At 33.6% G+C, this 19,971-nt stretch overlaps 1 protein-coding gene and 1 long non-coding RNA gene across 4 annotated transcripts; one reads left to right on the forward strand and one right to left on the reverse strand.

The window, feature by feature from the left end:
• Positions 1 to 271: 271 nt before the first annotated feature.
• Positions 272 to 4,721, forward strand: LOC132053479 (uncharacterized). The gene is made up of 3 exons (XR_009414126.1): positions 272 to 814; positions 3,875 to 4,010; positions 4,210 to 4,721. It is a non-coding gene; the product is annotated as an uncharacterized LOC132053479 (long non-coding RNA).
• Positions 4,722 to 15,037: 10,316 nt separating this feature from the next.
• On the reverse strand, positions 15,038 to 18,266 carry LOC132053483 (CBL-interacting protein kinase 18-like). 3 transcript variants are annotated; one of them, XM_059445536.1, is made up of 2 exons: positions 18,102 to 18,266; positions 15,038 to 16,946 (listed from the first exon to the last, which is right to left on the reverse strand). In XM_059445536.1, the coding sequence occupies exon 2, from the start codon at positions 16,611 to 16,613 to the stop codon at positions 15,273 to 15,275; it is 1,341 nt and encodes a 446-aa protein (XP_059301519.1). In that variant the 5' UTR covers positions 16,614 to 16,946; positions 18,102 to 18,266; the 3' UTR covers positions 15,038 to 15,272. The 3 variants fall into 3 exon arrangements, with proteins under 3 accessions (XP_059301519.1, XP_059301535.1, XP_059301527.1); XM_059445552.1 differs by having other exon boundaries at positions 18,080 to 18,266; XM_059445544.1 differs by having other exon boundaries at positions 18,076 to 18,266.
• Between the last annotated feature and the right edge of the window lie 1,705 nt (positions 18,267 to 19,971).

A 19,971-nucleotide genomic window follows, 5' to 3' on the forward strand; every position in this document is an offset into this window, starting at 1 on the left:
GTCTGGATCAGGTCCTTCAGCTTGTAAGTGGCTTGGTTCTTGAGAGTACTTGAGAACTTGTGGCGGCAAGGATTTGCACAAGATTGTTTAGGTTTTCAAGTGATACGCAATATGTTGGAACAAGTTGTATATATATTGGGGAACATGTGGGTGAGATAGAGACCACTCATCCCATGTTTGACTTAAAGCATGGGTGGCAACACTGCTATACTGATTGTGCGCAAAATTTACATCAGCAGTTGTTGTTGACCGTACGACGTATTGCGAGAGAGCAGATTGCAAACCAGGTCTCTCTCTATTTCTCCAGCAGTTTGTCAATCATCAAAACGTAGAAGGCATTTTGTCTTATTAATATCTTTAGCCAAAAAGGAATCAAAGAAGGGCAAAAACTTAGTCCTGAAGGCTACTAATAATGATGACTTAGATATTGATAATTATTACATGAATCCCTTGACTAGAAAGTTCAAGAAAATTTATAAAAAGGGAAAAAAACCTTCCAAAGAAAGGCAACTTAAGCAAGCCTAAGGTGATTAACAAGTCTCAGTTTGATGAATATTTCTAATATGAAAAAATGGACATAATCAAAATACCGTCTAACGTAAAAAGCTGAATGGACAAAGCAAAGAGAAAATAAGAAGGAATAACACGGAGAATGAGTCTCAGAGCGTTCCAAGATCCAAAAACATCATATGAGAAAGCCTTGATCTGGCAATGTTAATAGCCTAAGAAGACCGTTTCAGTGAAAAATTTGAAGATTAAATCAATGAAGAGGACGACAATTAGTAAACCAAAAGTTGAAGAAGAATCTACTGAGGTAAATATTACTCCATTAAATTTAAAAAATTATTTCACGCATTTTTAAAGAAGAAACTGATCGTCTTGATGCTAATCTTGATTGATGAATTTCAAAGTTTAAATGCTCAAAAATAGAAAATGGTAATTGTTTTCGCAAGTTAGAAGTTTGACTATAAGTATTAAAATGAATAAGGTTGAACTTGAGAAAGCAAACAAAATCCGCAGAAATGAATTCTTGACTTGAAATCTGTTGAATTAACTCTAGAATTGAAAATTTAAAAACCAAAAGAAAGTTACATTCAAGGAAAAATGCATTGTTAGTGAGATTTAGATTACTCCTTAGGATGATCTAGAAAAGACAAAGGATGATCTATATAATCAATGTGAAAAGATCAAATGTCTTCAAGAGAATTTGAACAAAGAACTGGTTAGGTTTTATTTTCAATTGTTAGGTTCCAAATTGGATAGGAGAGATGATGTGAATATAGAACTGGTTAGACAGGGAGATGTGGTGCAGGATGTGTAGAGAAATGAACTTGAAATGCCAGTTACTGCAGAGGAGATCAAACAAGCACTGTGGGCAATCTGTGGGGACAAAGCACCTGGTCTTGATGGGTATAGTAGTCGATTTTGCTGGGATAGCTGGGAAGCGGTGGGTGCAGATGTGGCTGGTGCAGTGCAGGACTTCTTCAAGGCAGAGAGAATGATAAAAGCCTTGAACACAACTCTTATTACTGTGATACCTAAGGGGAAACATATGATAGGGGTGGGAGACTATAGACCTATTGCTTGTTGCAATACAGTCTATAACGTTATTTCTAAGGTCCTGTGCAATAGGTTGAGGAGGTCACAAAGCATCTATCATATCTGACAATCAAAGTGCATTCATAGAAGGAAGGACCATAGTTCAAAAAATTATTATTTTTTAGGACCTAGTGAGGTTATATAAGAGGAAGAACACTACTAAGAGCTTCCTACTTGAGATTGATCTTAAGAAGGCTTATAACTCCATAAAATGGGAGTTTGTTCAGGAAATGTTAGAAACCTTGAACTTCCTAAATAAATTTGTTTACTGGGTAATGCAATGTGTGAGTATTACTCACTATAGCATTGCAATGAATGGTGGAGTTGTAGGTTGTATTTAAGGCAAGAGAGGACTAAGACAAGGGGACTCCATTTCCCCCTTGCTCTTTGTTATTTGCATGGAGTATCTGTCTAGAATACTTAAGAGGGTGGGTGAGATGCCTAACTTTGGATATCATACCAAATGTAGGAGCATGAAGTTGAACCATATGTGTTTTGCAGATAGCATGTTACTATTTTGTAAAGGTGACTATCAATCTGTGATGCTACTGCCAAGGGTCTTAAGACATTTTCCAATGCTTCTAGGCTACAAGCTAATGCTGAAAAATCAAACATATTTAGTGCTAATATGGACCAAAGGGTGCTGGAGGACATATGCAATGTGACAGGGTATCAAAAAGGGACGTTGCCATTTCGATACTTGGGTGTACCAGTATCTGCTAACAAGATCAATGCTATAGACTGTGAAGTGCTTATTGTTAAGATGGGGGCAAGAATCAGAACTTGGAGCTCTAGACATTTATCTTACATAGGCAGAGTTCAACTAATAAACTCTGTATTGCAGCAGTTACATGTATAATGGGCCTCTATATTCATTTTACCAAAAAAAAAAAAGTCATGAAGAAACTGGTGGCAATGTGTAGAAATTTTCTTTGGGATGGCAAGAAAGTCAGTAATAAAGTTCCTCTAGTAGCATGAGATTTAGTATGTAGACCTAGAAGGATGGGAGGACTAGGGTACTGGATAGTATGGTATGGTATGAGGCTGCAATACCCAAATATGTATGGAATGTGGCACAAAAGGCAGATAACCTTTGGGTGAAGTGGATTGATCATGTGTACCTGAAGGGACAAAACTAGTGGGACTATAATCCTCCTAAGGATTGTTGTTGGTATTAGAGGAAGATATGCAGCATAAAGAGCAAATAGCAAATATCAATAGGGATACGTAGGAAATTATTGGTTAAAGCCTGGGGGGAAGTATTCCATTAAAAGTGGATACACTTGGAGAAAGGGCAACATGACAATGTGGAAAGGGAGCAGATGGGTTTGGAGTAGAGTCAATGTCCCTAAGCACTGTTTTATTAGTTGGTTAGTAGCACATGGTAGGCTACTAACAAGGGATAGATTGTGATAATAGGGGTTGATCAATGAGGACAAATGTGTGCTATGTGATAATGCAAGTGAGAACTTACAGCATCTCTACTTTGAATGTGTCTTCTCTAGACAGTGTGTAGACCAAATGATGGAGTGGCTTGGTTTAAGAATCACAAACTAGCCAGTGTAGGGGCTATGAAGAATCTTTGAACAGAGCAAGGAAAGGGAGTAACAATAGGGAGCTCATCACTGCCACAATAGTGCGACTGATTTACAATATCTGGAGAGCAAGAAATGATGTTGTGCGGAATTGCAAGGTTCCTATACCATGAGTGCTTTGTGAAAGATTGAAGACTAGGTAGGAAATGGATAGATAGTTTGTTTGGTATTTCATAGTGTTAGGTAAATAGCTATAGTATACTGAGAAGGAGTGAGAAGGAGGGATGCCTCTGTTCTCTTAATTTTTGCATTGATGGAAGTATACTACATTGTAAATGTTGTTCTGGTGATTAATAATACTCTTTCCTTTCACCAAAAAAAAGATGTGAACAAAGCTAATTTTGGACTTTCTAGAATGTTCAAATGAAATAGGTCCTATGAGGCACTAAACTTGTGGTATGAACATCATAATAGAAATAAAAATAGATTTGGATATGCGAACCCTTGTCTAAATGAGATTTCAAGAGTAAAGATGTAGATATGGCTAAGAATAAGTGTGCACACGTTGTGGTAACACTAGAAAGTATAAAATGAATGCATAGACATAGCTAAGACATTTGAGAAAATAGGAAGTATGTGATGCTACGCTATACTAAACGACATATATTTTATCTTTTTACTCAACGAAAGGGATCAAATCTGGTATGAGTTTCTAAGTCTAACCTCTAATTTTTTTGCAGGCTAAAGTGAGAGAAAGCAACCAACTCCGGTATCTAAATAGTGGTTACTCAAGATATATGACTGGAAACAAGAAATTTTTTCTCTCATTGACAGCTTTCTAGGGAGGGAGCGTGACTTTCGGTAATAACATAAAAGGTGAAATTATTGGCATAGGCAAGATCAGTAACTCTCTTTCTCGTGTTATATATCATGTTTATTTGATGATGGTCTTAAACACAATTTGTCGAGTGATAAGTTGGTAAATTACCGACTTATTCATACCTTTTTTTTTTTTATTCACACTTTCTTAAGGGTGATTTAATATCCTAAACAAACTTATTTTGTTGGAGTTCAGGTAAAACAAAGTGAAGACCTGATTATATGATAAAAAGGAGAAAATTGAGGTAGATCGGAGTTGATATTGAAGATTGAAATTTGAATGAAGACAAGAGAAGAAACCGTAAGAGTTAGTGGACGCGAACTGTGTTTGTGGCCGCAAACGGCGCAAACTTGAAAAGAAAATTGTTGAGAATTCATGGCCACAAACTTGAATAAGACAAAATGGCTGAGATGAGTTGCTGCCTCACTCCATGGTTTTTTTAGTGGGCACAAATTGCTCCACGATTACAATAATCGAACCATACATTCGTGGACATGAACTATGTTCGTCGACACGAAATACCAAGGCGAGACATTTTTATTCAAAATTATGACGGAATATATATTGAAGTTTAGGCTTTTTTTTTCTCATTCTTTCGGCGTTTGTCCAAGTGTAGAAGGCTCTGTTTTAATATTTTGGAAAGAAACAAGTGGAAGATAGTAAGAGTTTGCAAGTTTTTTTATTTAATATAATTATATTTATTCCCTTTTTAATTTCTCGTTCTTTTTCTATTATTATGAGTAGCTAACTTAGATTCTAGGGTTTCAAACTAGCCCTAGTGTGTGATTCCTGGGTAACTAATTAAATGCTTGATTATGATTGAAATAATAGGTATTTAGCTAATTACATGCTTAATCTGTGAGTCAGTGGTTACAATTATAGATCATGCCCTAATTGCCTAAGTTTCTTGCTTGAGAAAGAAGAACTAAGGATCAAGAGATTGATGTTTCTTAATTAACGGTTTGGGCTAGAGATAGCAATTACCCAACTTTGGTCACCAATCAGTTGGCCTAATTTCGATTCATTCAACTTGAGGACGTGAAATAGAGTTAGATCACACAGTATTTAGAAATATTGAGTGGGTGTTTATGATATTCATGACCATAATTATACCAATTCCATATATCAAGCCTAATTTAGGTTATCCAATTGAAATTACACATAGGTAAGTGAATTAATCCTAGAACTTAATTCATATCCTTCAGCTAATCACCCTGTTTTCTACTTGCTTAGTTAATTGTTGCTTTCAATTCTTAGTTTAAATATACAAAACAACTTTCAATTCGAGTAATAGTTAAGTTAGTCGATTAATCATACACGATTACATCTTTCTTACGACTTCCAAAATTTTCTACATGATTTGACCCTTACCTCGTTACGTTCTATATTTGACCACGATAATGTGAACCATTATTAAGGTGTAGTTTGGGGGTTATCATTGAGTACCGGTGGAGTTTGTGGATGAGAGTTTGTTGTAGTGTTGACTTTCGAGAGGTGAGCTACCAATCTTGTTCGCAGTGATTAGGATATTTAGGAACCGTTTGGACATGATTTCATCTCATGATATGAAATCATGTTTAGGCATCTGATTTTGATTCTTAAGTTAGGTTTTTTTATAAACATAAAGCACAAGTTGTGAAAATCGTATAAAAAATTTCATTAGCTTATACAATCATACCAAGAATGAGTAAATGCAGTTAATAATAAAATTAATGCATTCTTATGCCTTTCTAAAAATCAACATCAATTGATCAAACTTTAGTTGATAAAGCGGAAAATTTAACATGAATAGTAATGTAACTTCTTTAATATAATCTCTCACGTAAGTGCAAACGATATATCTACCAACTTATGGTTGGTAAACATGATTGATAAATATATACCAATTTATGATCTTTTTTTCAAAAAATATAAATATATGGTCAAATTTTATATTTATATTTTTGAAATCATGATTTAATCTCAAATTATGCCTTTTTTGATGATTTGAGATTTCATAAGATGAAATCGCATATCCAAACACCTACTTACTTTTGTTACTTTTTATTTTCAAACTGACGTTGTACAACGTTTGATACAATTGTACTTATTTTCATTCTTAATTGTTCATCACTAGTATCACCCGGAGGAGTTATTCGATATGTTTCCATACTGCACTATTTTTGAAAAAGGAAAAAACCTTTCTGTAAAACTTTTTTCTTTAACTTCTCACTACATGCTTTCAATAGATTTATTTTGGACTACCAGAGGTCCTACAATCTCCATCTCCAGACCCACCAAATTCACAACACAGTTAGTCAATGAGCAACCGACAACTAACCTACCAAATATAACGAGTACCACCTCCCCCACTATCCTCTGCCAATAAACTCACATACTTAGACCATATCAAAGCAACACTCCACTCCCCTTCATCAAAACTCGTTTGTCCTCGTCATGCAACTGGAAATGTGAACTATCATGGGGAGGTTCACACCTATAGCTAAGTTAATAACCTAAAAGGATTGGTCTTTAAAAAAAAAAAATCAAAATGATCATCTTCAAGTTCAGAAATACCAATCGTTAGCCCCATCAAAGAAAAATCTTTCCTTATCATCTCCATTTAAAAACTCATCTAATTTTGACCTTCCTTCACGCATTAACAGAGTTTCTAACGGCATGCGAAGCTCTCAGCCTATGTGTCATGCCTCAAATTTACATGACTGGCCTCCAAAGCTCTACGTGGTCTGAGAGAATCCGTTCATACAAGAAAATTCATCTATATGCTTAATGAATACACGCAGAAGTCTTTTCAAAACAAAATGTCATCGTTTGAATAATTTTAAACCAAAGTATGAATACAATTTTTAAATCAACTACTTTATTTTTCAAAAAAGCACAAGGTAAAGAGTTTCATTCATGCATGTCATATGTCTAGTCATAGAAATACAATCCAAAAATAATAACTACGTACAATGTCTATGAAATCTCTATGACAGAATAAAATAATCAACCGAGACATGTCCCGATGACTCAAAAGAATAGCAATAATAATACTGCACGAATCCAAAGCCTCACCAAAAATATCAAAAGTAGACGTGGAGCATTTATATCAATTAACAATTTAGACGGTGAAATAGTACAATGATGTAAAACATATTTCAAAGTTTTTCCATGGTCTGAAGACGAGTTCTTGAATTATTTTTTGTTAACTAATTAAATTTTTTTTTATACACTTCCACTAGAAAGAAGACATAACAATATTGAGGGATGACTGACTTGGCTGTGAATACGTAACTTTAATATTTATCAATGTAAAGTACGAATAGAACTTCTTGTAGCATAATCTATTTTCTGAGAGATCTTGCTACTTCCATCAGTGCAAACACCGAATAATTATACGAATTTAATAATTTATACAGTTGAAACTTGTTTATATGAGTTTAATCTTAATCCAGCATGTATATTTGTATTTGAGCATGCTCCTAATTGTATAATAAGTTTCTCTTAGAAAATACGATACATAACTATAAAATAAGAAACATAATTATAGTTAGAACTGTATTAATCGATAGGTTTCAAGAAAACCCTTAAACCCCCGATCATTTTATGTGTGCTTTTGAAGCGTATATGATTAGGCCGCAGACAAAAAAATGAAATTAAAGCATTTTCTTAAACTCAATCATATGGTCTGCCCCTGAATCCCCACATAACTTTAATCTTAATGCAATTCCAATGACGACGTGATTTATTATTTGGATAAAATATGCACATAATGGGATTGGGCTCCTCTCCATTTCCCTTCTCTCCATTTTCCCCAAGTTCTATCTTGGATTAGAGACACATGGCATGGGTTAGAATTAATGGCTAAGATTTAATTGACTAAAATAAGGCCCTAACCATGATTACATAATTAATAACTTTTCCATAATTATATTAGAATAATTTTTTCTCTCTTCCTATTTTAATATTCCATCTTTTTTTATAATCATGACAAATCTTTAATGGTGGTATTTTAGGAATATAGGCATTTCTTTCGAAAATATCGATTGCAAATTGAATAATGGGGTGGGTCTATATTATGTAAATTAGTAAGCATCATAATTGAAAAAATGGAAAATATCACCAATTGAATATTGGGTCTATTAGGGGAAAAAATTAAGTGTCAAAAAATAATCGGATAAATCAGAAAAGATATTTTATTGGGTAGGAAAATTAAATAGAAAGAGAGAGAAAATTATTCTAATATAATTATGGATAAGTTATTAATTATGTAATCATGGTTAGGGCCTTGTTTTAGTCAATTAAATCTTAATTAATTTTATCTTAGTGTGTCTGTCAGAGATAGAACTTGGGGAAAATGGAGAGAAGGGAAATGGAGAGGAGCCCAATCCCACATAATGAGTGTTAGTTTAATGTCCCCATACTCCCAATACTTTTAGATTTCACTTAGTGGGGACTATGACTGGTCCTCATCAGGCTGTGATGGGATGGGATCGTTGATTTGTCACTCTCAAATTGAGTTAGACATTAAAGGGCCAAAAGCCTAGTGGCCAATTCCTATTAATACAATTCTATCTAAACTATTTAGTATGATGTGAGAATATAGTACAAGTTGCCGCTAGTGTATTTCAACATCTCACACCCACCCACTCCCTACTAAAGAGGACTGAGGGCATCAAAATCAGATATTAAGTTACGTTTGTAAAGATCCAACAAATTCTTCTACGGACATACAATTTGATAGACGTTCTCGCGAAGAGAATAAGAAGCTAGCTGTTCATTCTTTCCCTTTCTTTTCTCCGCTTTGTTAGTCTTTAACCCTAATGCTGGTCAGACGACGACGGGCACCTTCTCGTTGGATGACTAAAGAAAAAATGAGAATCAAAAGAGAAGGAGAAAACAAAAAGAAGAAATTCAGGTTTGACATGTATCTTGTGAGGTTACTTCCCTTTCCAGAACTGCTTTTTGTATGGTATAAAGCAAAGTCCAATGTACATAAAAGCCATACATCCAAAATTTGTGCCCATTAAGAGTTGGCCCGCTCCAGCCTCCAATAATTTCACAACATAGTACATCGTCCACACACACAGAAAATTAAATACTTAAAAAATATCTACACATTCCTTCAATTATAAATTTGTTTTTATTTTTTATTATTTTTAAATTAGATCTTTATTTTTATACATAAAAAATCTGAAAATAACATACAATTTTTTTTTATAGGATCGTTTTCTTCTGTTCAAATTAAAGGTCCAATTAATCCATTTGCATGAATGGAGAACCAGTTGACATTTATGTGAGGGTACCCCAAGTGGCTCTACTCCAAATGCTTTGACCTTTAATTGGCCAAAAGTAATGGCATGCCTAGAGCTTGTAAGAAATCTATTCTTTTTGCTTGCATTTTAATTGTTATTTGCATATCCAATATGTATGACACTCCTTTTTATTTTCGTTATACAACGTAACTTTCACTAGTTTTTAAGAATTCTAAATACTTACTAACTTTAAGTTTTGATACATATTTTCTGTTTATTCTGATCTTTCAGCTATAAGTACGTAGTATCTTTCCTTAACTACTTATGCAATATACACATTAAAGTTATGTCATAAATTAAGTTTGTGACTAATGAGGCGGTGTCACATGAAATGGACGAAGACAGTACAAAAATCACTCTCCTAACCTCTTTCCCTACCCCAACAGACCTCCTCGGCCACCTCATATATTTGAAGGCAAAGGTAATTTGATATTGTTAATTAATTGAAACGTTTCATAATTTAAACAGAAGTAAGGAAAAGTCAGATATGTGAATTTGTCCTTACCTGAAAACTTAAGGAAGAAAAGTAATTCACTTTATTAGAGCTCTTATCCTTTAAAAACCCATGTACTAAAGAGCAACACTTGGAGTGATCCTGAGGATAAGATTGACATGATATTGATAGCTCTGCTCTGATTGTTAATAAAACAAAAATATTCGTCTCACTTAGAAACTGAAAACTTTTGATAGGGAAAGAGCCTTTTCCCAACTTAGTGAACCTAGCTAATTACTCGAAGCGAATTTAAGTTAATCGGGCCAGTAAATTGGCATGCTAAATTGAGTTCTTATTAGTATTATTGTTATTACTCTTCTATTATCTCATTCTTCGATTCTCTCATTTTATGTTGTTTTCTTTGCTTTGGTTATCTTATTATTTGTGGTTGTTACTGTTTTCTTCTCCATTATTCTCAGCGTGGCTTTTTCATTTCCATACTTGATTTGTCTATGTTTTTTCTGAGTCGAGGGTCTATCGATAACAATCCCTCTGTCGTCACAAGGCAGCGGTTAGGTTGTGTACACATCACCCTTCCCATACCGTACTTTTAGAATTAAAATGGGTATGTTGTTGGGCCCATAAATTTAGGATGGTGAATGAAAAAAAGGAAAAAGAAAGGAGATCAAGAATTTATTAATAGCAAGGTATCAAGAAGAGACTTTAGGTTGGTCCAAGGGTATGGGTATATATATAGCTCCATAAGCTTTAGGGTAATGTCATAATCACCTTTAAGAGAGAGGACATATACCCTATCCTTTGATGAATTGCTGGCATAATTTCCCTTTGAGTCTAGTGGACTACATTGGCCAATCATATTCATAAATAGAATAAAGCACCAATACTCAGTTGAAAGCAACTAATAATAATAAGAGAATTGTACCAGCACTCCCCATCAAATAATTACACACACTGCATAAGTATTTGGATTAGCTTGTTAGAGTCTTTCTTTTTTCTATTTCTTTTTGTTTTCTGGTGCCGTTAGACCAATCTATAGAAAACTCAGTGGATTCCATTCCAATGAAAATACGGATCTTTTTTGCCCTTTTTATCTTCTTTGCTTCTTGAAGAGGACAGCTGAAAATACTTGCCCAAACATTACTCAGTTTGTTTTCCACATTTGACACGCCGTAGCCTAAAAATAAAAACATTATTCTTTGTTCTTTTTAACACAACTGGCCAGGTAACAACCGAGGTAGTGTAACTTTTGACTGAAGTCAGTCATTATTTAAACCAATTCATCAAAATAATATGTTTTTTTTTTTAAATTTACAGAACTAGAATAAACGTATTTCGCAGTAACGTATTAGACATTATTTTATTCAAAAAACCTAACGGTAAAAAAAGTTAGTGGTTGACGGTGTTAAAGGATAATACGTACTTGTGAGTAATGTTGTACCCTTAATACATAACTGAGAGTAACGAAGACAACTTTTTTACGAAATCTGACAATGATTGATTATAAAGTTATAGCAGGAGTTGACTTTTTAAACGTATTACTTGATAACGTTTACGGATGATCCGTGGTGAGTTTAATATTTTGGTTTCAGAAGAATGAGATAGATCACTTTCATCCATTAAACTTATGACAGTGCGGGCTAAAAGTTATAAAAAAGATAAATACGTAATATTTCATTTTATCTGTATTAATTTAATTAGATACGAATTTTTTTTAAAAAAAAAACTTGTAAATTTTGTGGTTTTAATAAATATATTATAATATTTCTTACATAACTTTAAACCTGCTATGTTATATGTCGGAATAAAAAAATAGTTTTAAATATAAAAACGAATTTTAAAAGCGATTTTTTAATAAAATACGTAAATTGAATTGGAGTGAATCTCTTAAGACCAATTTTTAATGTTCCTAAGTACATATTAGATGTGTTTCATTGCTTATACATGACATATCAATTGTCATCATTATTTTAAAGTGAATTACAATTCAATGATAAAATATGCATTGCTAATGTACATGTTTTCTGTGACGCATATAAGTGAGATATCACACTTACAAAACCAATAAAGATTGTCATGCAAAAATTGAGTTTTTTGTCTACATCTATAATCGATTGGATAAATATTATATTCTTAAATATCTATAGTTAAGAATAAATTAATAGTAAATTTTTTTCTCAAGTGTATAAACTTTCCAAATAAAGGAACACTCTCGAACACCATATACATAATATGTTCTAAACATAGGCGGAGCCATGATTTAAAAGTTAAGCATTATGAACTCATCATCAAATGCACAGCTCGTTTTACTAATTGGTTTGCAAGTAAAATCATTATAATAAAAGTGATGTATCTGATTCTTTCGAAACCAAATGATGAAACTCACTCACTAGATAAGCGGCAGAAACGTTCTTATCGATTCTTACATCTGGCAAGTAAATGGCTGTGGGTTTGAACTTTAAAATCAATCAATGTCAGATTTGCTACAAAATTTGTTCGTGCCTGAATTCTTAGAGTTACTACCGATTCGTATTAAGGATAAAACGTTACTCACAAGTACGTATTATCCTTTATCACCGTCAAGTACTAAATTTTTTTTGCCGTTACATTTTTTGAATAAAATAATGCCTAATACGTTACTGCGGAATACGCTTATTCTAGTTCTGTAATTTTTTAAAAAAAATATATTATTTTGATAAATTCATTTAAATAAGAGATTACTTCGGCCAAAAATTCTGATATTTGTATACTTATATTATATAGTCAAACCAAGTTTTATTGAATTGCATGCATAGTTTATTTTCACTGTTGTTGCGACATTTTGTATTACCTCATACATTTTGCTGCCTAAACTAGTTAAATATCATTGATAATTAATTGCAACTTCTGACAATTACTTTTTATATATATATATATATATATATATATATATATATATATATATATATATATTTACATACACGAATTCAACAATCTAACCATATAGAGATGAAATACTTACTACACATGCTACTTCTTTGTGATAGTATAGGACCATGTATAGGTGGGCTCGCCTGCAGAACCCACTAACGAAAGCTTAACGTACCCAAGTCTTAAGTGGCATTTTACTATCCCTTTGTCCCATTTTATGTGAAGGAAATAATTTTGGAAAAAAGGATTTTATTCGCCAGTGCATAAAAAAATAAAATATTCCATCTTTTCATTTCTTTCATCAACTTGAAACCAGCACGAAAACACAATTTATTATGGACCTTCCATAAGTGGAGACAGGGAGTTTATTTAAATATCCTATCGTAACCCAACTGAAAAAAAAAATAAAAAATATTGTCGAGAAAGTATATATGTGGTCGACATTGGTGTCCATAAGAGGGGTTCATCATAACAAAAATACAATGGAACATTGGTTGTGTTCACTTGGTTTCTTGCTAATAATTTTGTTGTATGCTTTAAGAGAAGCCATAAATGATTTTGTTCCTCATTCTGAAACTTACTGCCATACAGTAGGCTTATTTTCTTTCAATTCTTTCATTTACTTATATACACTCATATGACGATCACATATTTATATGCTAAAACGCTATATTTTGAATGTTGCACACACTTAGGTGTGTTCGGTACGGACCTCATTTGGTAAAAAAAAAATTGAATTTTTTTCTTTAGGAAAACAAGTTCCTAAAGATTTTCTTAATAAAAGTAGGGAAAACAAGTCCCACAAGTAGCATTTCACCAACCACCTCCAACCCACTCCCCAACCACACCTGCCCCACCAACCCCACACAAGAAAAGACTATTATTTTATTTATTTTATTGACTCAATTACTCTAATTGACCTTTCATACCATGTCATGCCATATAAATTTTAGTAAAATACTTTATATCTTTCCGTCCGTTTCAATTTATGTGAATCCATTTGACTGGGCACGACATTTAAGAAAGAGTGAAGATTTTTGAAACTTGTGATTCAAAATAAGTCTTGAATATTTATGTGGCTGTAAATCATTTAATAAAGTGAATTTGTTTCCAAATTAGGAAAGAGATTCATTTTGACACGGATTAAAAAGGAAATAGATTCACATAAATTGAAACAGAGGGAGTACTTCTTACTTTTCCTACTACTAATATTTATAATTTTAAGAAAAAAGAAGAAGAAAAAAGGTGAGTCCAGCTTCTTTTCTTTAATTTTCATCTTTTCTTCTTCTTCCCTTTATTCCTGTCTGCTTTATAGACAAAGGAAACTTCAAAGAGATGGAAAATCAGACCCACAAAAATGGAATTCTTCTTTTTCTTTGTTCTCTTTTCCTAACGGGAAACTATCAAATCTCATAATTAGGAACACAAAAAGGGTCCAACATACAGTGCTGTACAATTTAATAAACTTCAAGCACAAGCACATACTAGTGGAGTTTGAATTTGAAATCCAAGTGTAATATCCTACATTCCCCCTCTAGGGGCATTTTAGTGATAAGTTCTATAGGAACTGGACTATCCTATTTGGTCAAACACCTAGCGACAAACTCCTATGTTCCTTTCATTACGATATTACTAACAAGCCTACAGAGCACACTTGAACAATGCTCCATTTGAAATCCTTCTCATTATTTGATTGAACAGGCCCAGAGATGTCAATTTATGTTATCTTGGAGGCTGGTGCTAGAATTTTATTGCATTCTTTATGTAGCATTAGTTGATAAATAATGAACTTTGCACTTCTACGTAGAGTAAAAACTCGAAACTGATAGAGCACACACTCGATTCAATTACATTTGACTTGAATTTTCACCTAAAATTCCAATAAGTATATAAAGTCCAAACAAGGAGGATTGAGACTGACAACTGCAAGAGAGGAGAGAAAGTAAGCAAATTGGACGAACAGTAAAACAGCACGAACTTCATATATCCCTTTCTAATAAATCCAGAAACAAATATAGAACATTATTCAGGTTTGTCTATTTTTTGAGAAACAATTCCTCAAGCATCTAGCCAACAAGTTGAGGTAATCTCTATGACAAAGTATCTGTATTTTGTCAAAGTTAATACAAGGAGCTCCCACCACTAAATCATGGACCAAAGGATTAAACTACACTATGATTTGGCTAGTAGAATAGACATACCCTGTTGCTGTTCGACTGATACTTTCAGGTTCTGTATGTTCTTGAGAACAAATTTCCAAATAGAAATAGAAGACAACTACCACAATTTAACCCATGCAACCTTGAAAATTAGAACTGATCATTACTGTTGCAGCATTTTTTGGAGATTGCATAAGGCAGAAATATTCATGAACTGAAGCAACGTAATAGAGAGGGTAGACAACTCTGGTGAAATAAGTTGAAGTTTACAGTAATATGCTTCTTAGACAGGTGCTGAAAACAGGCTGATATATAGTTAAAATGACAATTAGAACTAGCACACCAAACAGACAAAATTAGTTTAAATACTAACACAAAGTATGATCAACCGACAGAGTGAGCATCTGAGAATCCGAAGCTCTTTTTCAGTGATTCTACTTACTAATGATGAGATTGCACACCTTGCCAAGCCCAAACAATTTCCTCAAGAGCTGGTTTGATAGCTTGTGTTAACATGTTTTGGTACTCAATCGCATCACCACATGACCTTCTCAGCTCAACCAAGTAATAAGATTCAGTAATTTCAAATATTTGCACATCAATGCACAGAGTTCCATATCTGCTCCCATTTAATCCCTCTAATCTCAAAAATCCACCTTCTTTCTTCGCTATTTCTAGGTTCAGATTCCTGCCAACTTCCTCAAGCTTCGATATGATGACTGGGGCAGGCTTCACTGATGTGAATTGCAGTTCCTCCTTTTGATCATTTCTTATGAATAAACCAGACAAGTCAAACCCGCTTGAAAGAGAGATGATATCAAATGCATTAATGTTTGCAGGTTTTGCCAACTCTAGCTTGCTGTCGGATCCAGAGGAGGAGGTACTATTGTCCAAATTTGAACTGGAAACAGCATCGCCATCTCCAATAACATTTTGGTTCACTACTTGTTTGGTTCTCACATGTCTGGAATCAGATCCTTTCTTAAACCAGGAGCTTTCCTTGATTTTAGTTATCGAAATCCTTGTATGAGGGTTTGGGTCGAGGATCCTAGAGAGAAGTTTACGCACTTCCAGTGGGAACCAATTAGGGCATTTGTACTCCGCCCTGCTTATCTTCCTATACATATTCATAAGATTTGAGTCTTGGAATGGAAGATAACCAGCCAAAAGGACAAACAAGATCACCCCACAAGACCAGATGTCAGCTTTGGCACCATCATATCCTTTTCTACCAATCACCTCAGGAGCAACATATGCTGGTGTACCGCACGTTGTGTGGAGTAACCCATCTTGCCGCTTAGACTCAGCCAATGCACTCAATCCAAAGTCTGACACCTTTAGGTTTCCATTCTCATCCAGCAGGAGATTTTCTGGTTTAAGATCACGGTGATAAACATCTCGGCTGTGGCAAAATTCAACGGCACTGATCAGTTGCTGAAAGAACTTTCTAGCAACATCTTCCTTGAGCCTCCCCTTTGCCAGTTTTTTGAAAAGCTCGCCGCCTTTGGCATGTTCGATCACAAAGTAAATCTTAGTCTTAGTTGCCATGACCTCGTATAGCTGCACAACATGTGGATGTTTGACCAGTGCCATAACAGATATCTCTCGCTTGGTCTGTTCTATCAGTCCAGCCTTCTGAACCTTCTCTTTATCAATTACCTTGATGGCTACACTCTGTGCGCTTTTCAGATTCCTTCCATAATAAACCTTACCAAAGTTTCCTTGACCTAATAATCTCCCCAATTCATATTTTTGCATCAATATATTTCCTTTCTTCTCCATTTTCAACCAACAACCCTACTTTATACTATAAACAACTCTCCTGCTAATACGATAATTCTCTTTTTATGGGCAGGAGGCCTTGTTTCAGTGTTCAACCGTCTGCAACAAGGCCATGCTTCAGCACGACAGGATTCTTAAGCACTGTTTCTTCATTGTGCATCTGGCACGAGAACTTAAATGTTCTATGAGATGCAAATTTGAAATCATCATATAGAAAACAGAATAACCCCAATGCAGATGGAAAATCAGAGGCGTGTAAGAGCCAAGAGCTGTTGCACAACCACATCTTTCTGCATCCCAAATATATTGCTTTCAGTGATATGTCGCAGAGCTCTGAAAATCACGAGGTAAGAAAAAGAGCCTCAGAACTCAGAACACATCAAACAAAAACAACAACATACCCAGTGTAATCCTAAAAAGTGGGGTTTGGGGAAGGTAGAGCGTACGCAGACCTTACCCCTACCTTGGAGGTAGAGAGGTTGTTTCTGATAGACCCTCAGCCTCGAGGAAAACAGTTCAAAGCAGTTCGGAAAAGGAAATAATGGGAATGAAGAGCCATGGCAAAATACGATAGAAAGCGTGACAAAGAATTCTGAACAGTAACTACAACAAAATAGCACGATAATGAAGTATAAGAAGCAATAGATAGGAACAAAAATTGAAAGACAAGAAACTAAGGGGTAATGCTACGACTACTAGCATGTAGAAAACATCAATACGAGGTTAATAATTATTAACTTAAACGCTAAAGGGAAAAGTGGAGATAGATAAGAAAATGATGTTCAAATTACAAGTAGCTGTACATTATAAAGTTAGTAAAATCATGAGGAAGAGCCAGTAGCAAAAGAAAACGATATCCATTACAGAAAGAAAAAGAAAAAAAAGATGATACCAAGATCTCAAGATCACATTTCAACTATGGCAACAACCATTATACCACCAATGCATCTTAAACAGTCATTACAGATAAATGTTACTTCCATGTAAATGACAACAAATTTCAAACCAAAGAGGTATCATGTTCTATTACAAGTCCACAATACAACTCACCAAGATGAATTATTTATCTGGTTTTATCATCTGTTTCTCAATCAAAAACTAGATTCTTTTTAAATCTTGAAAGGAAAGAATAAAAAGAAAAACCAATTCAATCCCCCTTCTTTACCAGAAAGGGGTTTTTCTTTAAACAAAATATGAAAGAAAAACAAATATGCAGAAACATGATATATTAAATAAGCTGATGCGGATATAACAAAAGGCTTCTCAGATCAAATCAAGAATTGACATAAGCACATTCAAACAAACATGAACAAATGATAACGCTAAATACTTGTAAATTTACCTAACTTACCTAAGACACAACATTTATTATAAATGTACAAAACCCATTGAACTCTATACCAATCATCAGAAAATGCAATGAATAATTAACAGGGAAATAAACTTTTTGGATCCAAATTACCTACAAATAAAAGAAAGAAAAAGAACCTTAAAATGAATTAAAGGAAGATCCGAGGTTGAGAGAAAAATACAAGCTTTGTTCATAAATGTGTAACTTCGTGAATTTGTATTTGTAGGAAATGAACAAGTCTGTGACTTAATTATAATTTGTACTAATGTTTATTTGTTATGTTAATAGTAAATTAATAATTGTCTGCAAAGTGAAAAGTAGGTAAGCTCCTGCAATCGGCCAAAATATAGCAATTGTAGTTTGACACGTTATGGAAAGAGACAAAATTTTCTAAATATTATAAGCCATCCTTTGGTTACATGAATTATGTATACAATAAATAATAATATAAAAGTTGTCGTGTGATTAATAATAATGTAGGATTGTTATATGGAATAAGAATACATGGATTTATGTAGAAAATACCTAATATAAGGATATCTTAATCTTTAATTACTCTTAATCACATTGTGACAAACCTTATATTCATATTTAATATCATATCTCATATAGAATAAATGTTCCTGAAAATTCTTGCTCTCATTGGAGCATTTGTATCTATATGCATCAAGATCCCGAATCATGGAAATCACAAATTGCCGTGTAATTTTGTGATACAGTGTTTGGTTTTCAATATTAAATTTCACATAACTTATACGAATTTTAATACGAAAAGAAGAAGTTATATTACTTACAGAGGATTATATTATAATTATGTACCATGTATATCAAAACTAAATACATTACCCAAGCAATACAAAATTATACGAAAATTAAAGTTTTTTATATATTAAACACCAAACCCTTAGATCGGAGGCATCTATTTAAGTTTATTGCTTAGGCGCTTAGGAGGGAAAAGAATATTGCATACAAATAAATGTACTTTTTGTGCAAAAGTACATTGAACAGCTTATTTGGGAAGATGAGAGAGCTTTAAAATGATTATTTTGAGTCATGCTTTTCTTTTTATCTGAAAGCTTCAAAATGATTATTCTAACCGGGTATGTTGTTGTTGTTGTACTCTTTCCTTTTCTTTTTTTTTTTTAAACTTCATATCGCATCAACAACAATATATCCAGTATAGTTTCACAAATGGGATCTGGGGAAGATATGATGTACGCAGATCTTATCTCTACACCTTTGTGGGCAGAGAGACTGTTTCTAAAAGACCCTCGGCTCAAAAGGAAAGAAAATTAAAAGAAAATAAAAGAAAAGGAAAATAAAGAAAAAGGAATTCGACGCAAATACAAAGAAATATGAAAGCAAAATAAGCGCAATAGATAGTGATGCACATTGAAAAGAGTCCGGAACAAAAATGCCTTCAAAAAAATTGTTTGAACCAAAATACCCCAACAAAAAAAATGTTACAAAAGTACCTTTAGCGCAGTAAAATACTGCGCTAAAGCACTTAACCGTAACGGTACCGTTAAGTGCTTTAGCGCAGTATTTTACTGCGCTATAGTAGTTGTCTTCTCTCACCTATAACGCAGTATTTTACTGCGCTATAGATTGTTGCGTCTTATCTATAGCGCATTATTTTACTGCGCTATAGTAGTCCGCCATTTTCAACTTACATTTTCACTCCTTTTTACGTAGTTTAGCCGTATATTAATCATGCTTTGAGACTTCAGAACTTCAATAGTTTATATAGAACCCTACTTATATTTGTACAATTAATAAGATAGGCTCAATACATAAAGAATACGCAATACTTTGGATTGTCGTTTTTAGTGGTTGAAAAGTGCTCGAAGTCCTTTTTGTTTGAAGACTTGTAGTCATTAGCTTTACGTTATTTATCTTTTAGGGTTTCGTCTTATTTTTAAATTAATGCTTGACTTTATTTCGAACGTGTCACTTTTTTTTTTTTTTTTTTTTATCAATTGAGGATGTGAAACTATAAACAATAAT

Source organism: Lycium ferocissimum, chromosome 1 (assembly GCF_029784015.1).
Source record: "Lycium ferocissimum isolate CSIRO_LF1 chromosome 1, AGI_CSIRO_Lferr_CH_V1, whole genome shotgun sequence".
Taxonomy (NCBI): Eukaryota; Viridiplantae; Streptophyta; class Magnoliopsida; order Solanales; family Solanaceae; genus Lycium; species Lycium ferocissimum.